The sequence below is a fragment of the Teleopsis dalmanni genome, chromosome 2, assembly GCF_002237135.1.
Source record: "Teleopsis dalmanni isolate 2A chromosome 2, ASM223713v2, whole genome shotgun sequence".
Lineage (NCBI taxonomy): Eukaryota > Metazoa > Arthropoda > Insecta > Diptera > Diopsidae > Teleopsis > Teleopsis dalmanni.
The window spans coordinates 144,716,034-144,726,747 of record NC_051847.1 but is presented as its reverse complement, the minus strand read 5'-3'; the positions used below and the strand labels follow the sequence as shown (position 1 = coordinate 144,726,747).

The window sequence follows — 10,714 nt, the reverse complement described above, 5'->3', positions numbered from 1 at the left end:
AATTTAAAATAGAGTGAAACATAATAATATACATATCTAAAATCCACTGAAACTAATAAAACTACAAAACTACTGCCATCTTTTATAGTTATAATAATCAAGAACAAGATTATTATAACTATAAGATCATTATTATAGAACAAGAACCATATGATTTTTTTAATTTGGAGCAGTATGAACACTTTTCAAATTACCTTAATTTCGTTTTAACAAAGTTAAGGGAATTTCACTGTCGAAGCAAAGTATAATACTTGTATCACGATTAAAAATTATTATAATAAATAATGTTTATTGCTAATAGAAGTTATATTTTAATATAGTCCATATTAATGTGTAATAAAATAATTTGTTTATTTCTGAAACAATTGATTTTTTATCAAAGCATTATAAAAAAAAATATCTTTAGAAATATTTATATTAAAATTAACATAATTAAATGATATAGCCAACAGCATGTTCAATAAATGTCATGCAATTGTTTCTGTAGATATATTGCAATACCGGATTAAATACCATTTAAACACAAGGTTGTATTCTTTTAAGTTAAAACTCTTTTAAGAAATAATAATGAAAATAAAATTTGTTTTAAAAAAGTTATAATATGTTTGAGTCATTAAAAATAGATTTGTTATTATATTGAAGCAAAATAGCCAGCTTAAACAGGTTTTTTGAACAATTATATTACTTTTATTTATTGCATTAAATCACTGCTGACTTTAACGGGCTATAATAACACATTTTATTTCTTAACATTACGTTTACATTAATTCAATATAAATTTTTATGGCATATTGTGTCATTTTTTAAATAAAATCCATACAGGCAAATCCATACGTAGCTAGTTTTTTATATCATTCTGCACAACATTTTCCTACACTTATTTAATTCCACAATTTAGTAGTATTTCACCAAAATAGCAACTGTCAAATAATACACCAGCTTGGGAACACTAGCGAATCTGTCATTCTTTCCGTAAACCATTTTGAGGCAAACAATTTCATAAATTTTCTCGGTGTTTAATTTGTTACCAATTAATAACAATGGATGACGATTTTGATAATGATGAGTAAGTTTATTTAATATTTGCATAATATAAAAGTTGTTATCAGTTGAAAATGGCGTAAATTTATGTGATATACATTTTTTAGAGTTGGCGGTGATGAATTTGATGATGTCGATGAAGAGGACAACATCGATGACATTAACCAAGATGAAGAAGAAGATAACATTGAGATTATTGCACCAGGCAGTGCTGGCGGTGGTGTACCAAAATCTAAAAGAATTACCACAAAGTACATGACTAAGTACGAACGTGCGCGTGTACTTGGGACACGTGCCTTGCAAATTGCGATGTGTGCACCGATTATGGTAGAATTGGAAGGTGAAACGGATCCATTGCAAATTGCTATGAAAGAGCTTAAGCAGAAGAAAATTCCTATCATCATAAGACGTTATTTGCCTGATCATTCGTACGAAGATTGGAGCATAGATGAATTGACTATTGTTGATCATTAAATATTTAACGTCTTAGTTGTAAGATTTTTGCTACAATTGCCTTTAATATACGAAATTAATAACACATTAAAAACATGTAGCAATAATAAAATGTAATCATTAAGTAATTTTAGATATAACTTGAAATTTTTTATTTGTACTTGACAAGCAGTGACAGGTAGCCCGCTTAGACACAAATTATGACCCAAAGTGATTGCTAATTATTATTTATAACTAGAAAGAGACCATTATGAACGGATATTTAGTTTTTCTTAGAAAAACAATTTTTCTTTGGAGTTTTAAAATTTGTAGAGGCAGTAGAATATAAATTGCAATTGCAATTTTCTCTCACTTGCAAACGTTAACTATTAAAAATACTTCTGCAATTAAAACTTCAGTTCATATATAAATAAATACATCAGATTTATATTTGTACAGGATAATAAATAAAATTTTTGTTACATTAACTTAAACGGTACAAATTTTTATATTAGCTCCAAGCATAACCGCATTCTTTATCATAACATACACGCTCTAGCAAAGCAACTGAATATTGTCCAGTTCGACACATGCATTCAATAACCGCTTCATTTAAACCGCAATCACATAAACTACCCTGTTGAAATACTTGATGTGCATCTGTGCCTTCTGTAGTGTTCGTGTTGCTACAGTTTGGATCCTCTGTTAGTGCTTGTGTCGCCTTACTAAATGCTAAAGTATTATTACTGCTGGCTAGTGCAGCACTGAAGGTATTTTTAGTTTCTGATAATAATTGAAAAATATATGGCAAAAATGTTGGCAAAACAATTCCTTTAGCTTCGATACTATTATAGTCTACTCCATCCATTCGTACTTTATTTGAACGCAATGTTAGATGCTGCATAGTAGCTTTTGGAAATGCCACTGGTGCAAGTAACGTTGGTGGCACGCCAGCTAAACGTCCAATACTGCTAATAGTACTCTTAGCGTTAAGTAGGAAACTAAAGAATCCTTGGCATTCAACACCTTCGATTAATAGTAAAGAATTATCACTGAAATCCTCTGCCATTTCCTTTGCTTTAATTTTACGTGTGTGTGCGGTTTGTATTCTTCGTATTTCTTTTTCATCCACACCCAAACTTTCAAGCCATTCATCTTCTTCTTGTTCATCGTTACCACCTGTATTGACTCCTGAAAATGTATATAAAATTAATGATTTTTAGAAATTATTATATTAAGAATATAAAAGAATTAGATTAATAATTTATTATTTCTATTAAAGATTTTATATCCGATTATTTTATCATTTGAATAAGATGTTTTCAAACACATCTAGAACTAATGTATTTAGGAAAGTATTCAAATTATTTTTAAAATAAAAATGGGTTTAGAAGGCTACTAAACGTGTACTATATTGTAATCTCAATCAGATCTTAACTCCATACTTTAAGTACGATACATTTAAACAATAAAAGTAAGAAACTATATAAAATTAATAACCATAATCAAAATCCTGTAAATAAAAATACATGAAGTTTCAAATATTAACTATAGTAAATGAATTTATTGTAATGATTTTATTATTGTTTATATAGGAACTATTTATATTTGGTGGCAAAGAAGTAAGGATTTATACTGAGACAACTACATGTTGTTAACATGAAGTGATAACATGAAATGAAACACAAGACGTTTACATGGGTAGGGAAGTGGGTGGGTAGAGGTTAGCGGTGATGAAGGGGGAGGAAGGAAGATGTGGAGGAATTCGGTGGGAGGTTTATATTAAACATTATCCCATTATTACATGTTGTTGTTGACACAAATAAATAATAGAGAGACTAAATGTCGATTATGCAAACCAACTGAAATATCACTCATTAGTTAAGCAAACAGCAGTGAGCACATATAAATAATAGAGAGACTTATTGTTGATAATTCAACGCAAGTGTCCATTCTTTCACTATGCAAAACGAGCTGAAATCATTCACTATAGTCAAAAAATAAAAAATTGACTCCAGTCGGTGTTTTTTAGAATCTTCTAAATAAGGGTTTGAAGCCACGAACCAACTTGGTTCATGACATTATTCTGTGATAATTTTTAGGTACAGTGTTCCTTTTACTTTGGACATTGCTTATACAATTTGACAGAAGATTATAAAATATTTAACGCGACCTGGTTAATAACACTACCAGTTCCTTTCTTTCCCAGCATTGTTTATATATTTTTAATTAACAATGCGCAAAAAGTATATTTTAAATTGCAGCATAAAAATATAATATCGCATATCATCCGTCAATGAATATTGACTTAATAAATAGAAGTCGTTTAAACTTTTCTAGGCTATGCTGCCGCATTAACGTATCATTCAATTACAAAGTGTTCTAAATTGTAATATCAATATTTATTCATAAAAATATATGTAAAAGAAATCTTATGAACTTCACCTTCTTGGTCAGGATTTTCCACAGTAACAATACTCCCGCTTTCTTCCGAATAGTTGCCATCAGCTGATCGATTTAAACCTCCATCATTTTTTAGCGGCATTGTAAATTCTATACCTTCTTGTCTTAAATTACTGCGTATACCACGCGTTGACGGTGTCATTAGAGCATGCATTTCCGTACGTCCAGCAGTGCCCGCAGCTCTAAATAGCACAGTGAAAGTATTTGCGCAAACATAGAAATATGGACATTGTAATCCTCTCAGCAAATGAAATAAACCGTGGAAGCTAAAATCCCAATCTTCAGCCAGTGCTTTACGTTCACGTTCACCTATTGTTATACCAATGTTATCTTTTGAATTACGCGGGAATAGTGTCATCCAAGGTAAGTGCGGATGTTGCCAATAGTAAGCAGCTTGATTGAAACGTGTTGTAGGTGATATATCCAACATGCCGTATTCATTTTGCGAGTAAATGCAACGCACAAAACTAGTAAGTCCACTGGCCATTTGTGAAGTCTTTAGCGTAGTTGTAGGTAAATCACTTTCACAAAAGATACGCACACGCGTCTTCAAACTCCAGTCCATGGGTAAATGCTTACTAAATATTTGTTCTTCAATTGCATCATCTTCATCAGCTTGATGTAAGAATTGCGAAAACGCATTTGAATCGAATGACTTTAAAACTAATTTTGCTGGTGCCACTTTGACAGGAGTTTCGCGTACAAAAGCCTCAGTAGTTGTCGCGTTTGTGTTTATAAATGCAAGCAAAGTGTCATCCTGCTCAAGCAACACCTGATCGTTTCGCGCCTTTTTGCTTTCATTCTCTGCTGATCTGTAGAGTAAATTAAGTTATTTTTTTTATGTAACTAAAGAGGAAATTGTGTTGCGGGTGTGATTACTTTGCAAACGGATTTTTGCGCTTCTGTGCTATTTTTGCCTCCAAGAGGCTCGCTTTATCCTCAAGAACTACATTTTCGTTGTTATTGGTTTGCTTAAATCGTGCGGCTAATTGTTTCTTTTTTTGCTTCAGTCGTTGTAATTTAATTAACTAAAAATTAATTATAAAATTAAATTAAATATAAAAAATAGTAAATTTTTGCGGTAAACCTCATTTGGACGTTTCCAATTTTGTGATATATTTTTGGTGTCAGTATTGGACATTTACAATTACAAACAAGTACGTTAATTATTAATTATTATAAATATAACTATGCTTTATTTAATTTCTAAATATTACAAAAAAACAAAAACTTAATCTACAAGCTGAATCACAAAACGCGCTAAAATCTTTGTATACAATGGATTTTTTTGTTGTTTTCTCGGTGACAGCAGCCGTATATACGATATTATAAGACAAGACAACGTTTTATCGTTTTGTTTATAATTAGTGTTGTGAAATACATTAGAAAAAATTTTATAATTTTTGTTAAAATTAATTAAGTTATAAATATTTCTATATTAGTTGTAATTGAATATTTGCGTTGCAGAGTTCTTATTATTAGACAGTAACATATGGTATAACTGATCCCTCATGAAAATTTTGATTAATAATCTGACCTTCTTCTAGGTAGCGGAAACAGCTCCATATTTTTGAAATTCGTCTTAAGCTGTACCGTTCATGTCAGTCTCATCAGTACTGTCCTATCGAGAAAGACCATCTTTGAAGTCAGAAAGGTTTTCTTATTGAAAAGAGATGGTAATTAACCAATTAATTTCACAATAAGACTAGTGCAATGAATGGTTTGGCTGAACTCCATTCATGCAAGATTATCTATAGACTCAAAGCCATTGATTGAGCTCCATATTGTTGTATTTCGGCTTAAGCTGCACCGTTCGTGGTAGTCTCATCAGTACTGTCCTATCGAGAAAGACCTTCTTTAAAGTCAGAAAGGTTTTCTTATTGAACCGAGACTGTAATAAATCAGCGAATTCCACTATAAGACTGTTGTGCAATGAATAGTTTGGCTAAACTTTATTCATACAAGATTATCTATAGACTCAAAGCCATTGATTCAACATAAACATCAAAAGAAAACCTCGCAATATGTAATAAACCCTACCCCCTTCAATATCACCCATTCTGCTTAACTCATGCCCTTGCTTTCTGATTTAGATGAACCTAATTCACTAGGTATTAAGTCTATATACACATCTACACACTCATCTCTCTCCCCTGATTACTGGAATGTAGTTACCACATTGCTGTGGAAATTTTCTTCATTCATTCCTAAGAGGTGGTTTTAGTGGGTTCGAGTCTCACACCAAAAAAAAAAAAATAAAGTATATAAATATTTTAAAAGAAAAAAATCTAAAGAAAAATAATCATTCCATAAAATACAGGGCTTTTATAGGTTTTACTAATACTTATACCGATTATATATTTGTTTAAAAAAAAGAATATATATATATATATATATATGCATATATTATATATTCGTTTTTTTTGGTCATATCGATATACATCAGTGACGACGCGTGCCCTATTTGGAAGGGTGTGCGGCTCTTCTTTAATGTTTTTTTTACATGTACCACTTAAATTAAAATATATGAGATGTTTTATTAATAATAACCATATTATATTAGGCAACAATATATTCGCAATATTATATTAACAATTCATTAACAAAATAATATATTAAACAAATTAAATTAATAATTTATATACAAGTTTAATATTATATCAATATGGAAGAAACAAAACTTTTCACATAATTCTCGTAACATCAAACCAAATTTTTTCAAACAAAAGAGTTTGTACTTAGAAACATACATGTTTGTGCAGTGATCAAACAAAATCGAAACCACTTGCAATGTGCGCACAAGTACCCCGCACCATAAGAACAGAAATTCGTGGGTGCTGCTGTTAAAAGGGGAGAGACGAAATGTGATAGAAATGTATGGTGAGATGAGCTGCAAACTTCAGCAGCTCATGCAACTACTTTGGCAAATCATAATGTTGGATTCGTATGCATGCAGTTGATATTCGAATAGAACAGAAAATTACTCTCATACAATTCTCACTATATAAATCTCTATCTCTGATATTACGAACGGGAGCACACGCACATTATTTTGTTCATATGCAACGTATGAATGTGCTGCCAACTTCTTTGCACACAAAGGGGAGAGACGAAATAAAATAGAAATGTTCTGTGATTTGAGCTGCAAATATATGAGCACACCTAACAAGTATAGCAGCAAAGAGTATATATACTCTATGATAGCAGCTAACAGAAGCAAATTGATTGAGTTTTCATAGACAATTATATTTAATTGTTTTTGCTAAAACTTTAAAAAATATATATGTATATGGAAATGTAATAATTAATAATAATTCTTGATGTGAAGATACCTAATAAATTTATATACCTATGTTCTTTGACATTATGTTAGGGTGTTCACCGCACACCTCCGCACCTTAGAGCAATCGTCACTGATATACATGTAATTTTTTTTCTAATAGCTTTGTGTCTATTTCCATTCAACTTATTTAAAAACTAAGACTCGAAAAACTCTATAAATAATGAGTCAGTAGTCAAATGGAAAGCGAGTACAACATCTACTTCTTTTTAAATGTAAATCAATCTAAAGATTAGAAGTGTATTTTTACATAATTTCTGACCCTGAGTACTTATTATTTAATTGTTATTATTATTATTATGAATATTTATTATTTAAAAACTACAACAATCAATAATTTGTTGGTTGGTATAAAATATAAACAGGGAAGATAGACAATTTGTGGAAAAAAATTTAATAGTAGTTTAAAAAATTGTTTAATGTCAAGATAAACTTCTTCGCTGGATCTATGGTAGTACATTTATCCAACAATAGACGTATGTCCGACTTAATGGTTATTAATTTATGTTCCCATAATCAATTGCAAAAATTAAAAATATATAGAAAGTAAAACTGTTAAAATATATCGAAAAATAATTTTCAAATAATTTTAAAAATTGATTTTCGAGACTTTCCTAAATCAATCGGCTTTGCGACAGAAAAGATTCAATGCCTTAACATACTAGGGGTACTTATCTAAACTGTTAAATGCCTTATAAACCTTACAAATGTATAAATATATTTACTTGGTAAATGAAGTGTCATATTTTATATAAAAAATAGGTTACACAACTTGATAAATTTACAGGAAAATTTTGCCGAATAAATTTATATCGTATAAATTTATTTGTTGTCAATACACACTTGTATTCCAACACAAGCAAAAGCTGATATAAATAGTGTTATCATACAACAGATTGATAAATTTACACAAATATTTCATTAAGTGCGTTCATATAACCGTGTACGTAAAGGCATAAAATTATAAATTTGATACTTGGATGAGTTCCCTTATTATTTAACAAACGTATCAAAATAAAAAGCAGAATTCGGCAGAGACTGATTTGTCAACAACCTCTTAAAAAATTTGAGGGGTTAATTGATTATTCAGGACTGGATGAATAACTCAAAAGATTAAATTGTTCGCATCTTTTAGTTTCTCACGTGCAAAATCTGTACGATGATTAAGTTTACAGCTCCATCTGGTAGAACTTGCAGGAAAATGAATTTTCGAGTTTCTGGAACTGAAATATGTATGAAAATTGATTTGGTACTAATTATCACTAGAACTTATGGGAACACATACTATGAGATTTGGAAACTAAACAGTTAAAAACAAAATTTTACTACTGTTGGAAAACAAGAGGGAAAATATATGTATGTCATGTAGAACCCCTTAAGTTTTCCTTAGCACAACAAAGATATAATCGTGACGACACAATAAGATCGAAGAAAATAGAAACAGGACTTGTAAATTGTGGTCATATATAGATTTAGATAAAGAGGGCATAGAGAAATAAAAAAATTTTGTATTAATATCCCTTAAATAGTTTATAGAAATATCTCTCATTTTAATAACTCCACGTGACAACAGCACGTGGAGAACTGTGAAGTTAAATAAAAATATTTTCCGGGTATAAATTCTACAAAAACTAGAACTGGACCATAGGTCGGCATGGAGCTAGATGGGCTGCCCTGTGGTATCTCTGTAATGCGTGTCTACCAGCTCTGGAAGAAAGGACACCAGAACATCTGATATGTTTATGTCCAGATTTGGCCAGAACTAGGCTTAAGTTTCTGGGAACCCCTTTCTTCAACACACTCGGCGATATCTCAAGCAGTAGCATTGACCAGATTCTTGCTTTTATAAATGCCTCTGGTTGGTTCTAGTTTGACCTTCTCTCTTCTACCCACTTTTACGAGGTTTTGAGGATTCAAAACGACTTTTTTAGCTAATTGAGGAGGACTCGTTCTTCCTTCCACCACAACTAACTAAATAAGAACCGTTTAACGCAATATTATTTCTTAATAGTGTGAAAAATGTGTGTTAATATTACCAGTTAAAAAAATTTAAAAAAACTACTGTTTCACCTAATAAAGAACGTACATTTTGACAACAAATCCGATTCTGCGCAATGTTCATATCTGGAAAATTTTTTGAATGAAATTCCGATGGACTCAACTGGTGCGATGATTATCATACACGCAATCATTTTGAGTAGTGGAGTATCTATACATGCACTCACAGTAACAGCAGCAAATATAGAAAAAATCAATAAGTGAAAAATTAATCACTCGGAAAGAGTACAGCAATATGCTACTGCAAAAATTTGGTTAGTAGAACTGCTTTTATATAATTTCCAAAAAAATGGAAAGAAAAGTTGAGAATAACTGTTGAAAACTTTTCATTAAAATAAAATTACTTTTAGGAGCAGCAGCAATGGCTAAAAAGTACATGGTACTTGCTATTTTATTGGCTTCAGCGAATTGTTATGTGCACGCCTATACTCCCATATCAAAGGAAAATATATTTGCGGATGTTTTACTTTCGGAAATATTGAGTCGTATGGATAAGGATATGGATCCGCTTAACAATAATTATTTCGATATGGACGCAGATTTACCAAAAGCAGTTGATTTAGTTTCACGTTCTTCTAAGAATCACCCATCCGAGGATTACGAGTATCGTAGCATGTTTGGTGGTGCCTCACATCCATCAATACGTGATCAAGAATATTTACCACATAACTCACTTTGGGGTCATCAATATGTATCTGGCGGAATGGGTGAGGTACCTAATCGTTACAATACTATTGTTAAGACCGATGCTAGTTTACCTGCTTACTGTAATCCACCAAATCCATGCCCATTTGGTTATGAGGAGAGCCAAGGTTGCATATCAGATTTTGAAAATACTGCTATTTTTAGTCGTGAATTTCAAGCAGCACAGGAATGTACCTGTGATAATGAACATATGTTTGATTGTGCTGGTCAGGATAGGAGTGCCAATAACAATGAAATGACTTCTACAATGGAAAAATTTTTAATGCATCAATTCCAGAATGATAATGGCATTGATAATACTAATGCAGTGGTTAAGAAGTTTTATAATTTTGGTAAATCTGATGGAAATAATCCTTTCTTACAAGGTGAGAAATTGCCAATTGCAGCCAAAAAAGGCGATCATATTCAACTCTAAATTATTGCAGCAGCCAATCGTACTTGTACTTACTTGAGAAACAAATAAATAAATTAAAAATAACAAAAAATAACAAAAAAAAAACAAAATCACGAAAAGATAAATATAAAATGATAGCACATTTAAATTTAAATTCTGTAATTGTTACCACAACTTAATGTAGTGATTTATGCGTTTTTATAGTATATAAGAAAGAAATATATATATCTAACTCTATATCAACTAAAGCATCTGAAATAAACTGATAATGTTGTCAAATG

The 10,714-nt window shown here is 30.9% G+C and overlaps 3 protein-coding genes across 3 annotated transcripts; 2 read left to right on the top strand and 1 right to left on the bottom strand.

Annotated features, from left to right (window-relative positions):
- The first annotated feature begins 948 nt into the window (after positions 1-948).
- LOC119681798 (DNA-directed RNA polymerases I, II, and III subunit RPABC2-like) lies at positions 949-1,628 on the top strand. Its single transcript, XM_038095086.1, has 2 exons — positions 949-1,066; positions 1,149-1,628. Exons 1-2 carry the CDS (start codon positions 1,041-1,043, stop codon positions 1,513-1,515), a joined length of 393 nt encoding a protein of 130 aa, XP_037951014.1. The 5' UTR covers positions 949-1,040; the 3' UTR covers positions 1,516-1,628.
- Positions 1,629-1,940: 312 nt separating this feature from the next.
- LOC119684548 (protein downstream neighbor of son homolog) lies at positions 1,941-5,178 on the bottom strand. Its single transcript, XM_038098607.1, has 4 exons — positions 5,024-5,178; positions 4,816-4,964; positions 3,919-4,748; positions 1,941-2,664 (listed from the first exon to the last, which is right to left on the bottom strand). The coding sequence occupies exons 1-4, from the start codon at positions 5,075-5,077 to the stop codon at positions 1,985-1,987; spliced, it is 1,713 nt and encodes a 570-aa protein (XP_037954535.1). The 5' UTR covers positions 5,078-5,178; the 3' UTR covers positions 1,941-1,984.
- Positions 5,179-9,477: 4,299 nt separating this feature from the next.
- LOC119680851 lies at positions 9,478-10,538 on the top strand. Its single transcript, XM_038093851.1, has 2 exons — positions 9,478-9,588; positions 9,685-10,538. The coding sequence occupies exons 1-2, from the start codon at positions 9,570-9,572 to the stop codon at positions 10,452-10,454; spliced, it is 789 nt and encodes a 262-aa protein (XP_037949779.1). The 5' UTR covers positions 9,478-9,569; the 3' UTR covers positions 10,455-10,538.
- The last annotated feature ends 176 nt before the right edge of the window (positions 10,539-10,714 follow it).

Excerpts from the sequence above, each read along its gene's own strand:
- LOC119681798 (XM_038095086.1), top strand. The coding sequence starts at position 1,041 with ATGGATGACGATTTTGATAATGATGA. Across the intron at positions 1,067-1,148 it reads GACGATTTTGATAATGATGA|AGTTGGCGGTGATGAATTTG; the intron begins GTAAGTTTATTT and ends TACATTTTTTAG.
- LOC119684548 (XM_038098607.1), bottom strand. The coding sequence starts at position 5,077 with ATGTCCAATACTGACACCAAAAATATATCACAAAATTGGAAACGTCCA. Across the intron at positions 4,749-4,815 it reads CGCAAAAATCCGTTTGCAAA|ATCAGCAGAGAATGAAAGCA; the intron begins GTAATCACACCC and ends TTTACTCTACAG. Across the intron at positions 2,665-3,918 it reads GGAAAATCCTGACCAAGAAG|GAGTCAATACAGGTGGTAAC; the intron begins GTGAAGTTCATA and ends ATACATTTTCAG.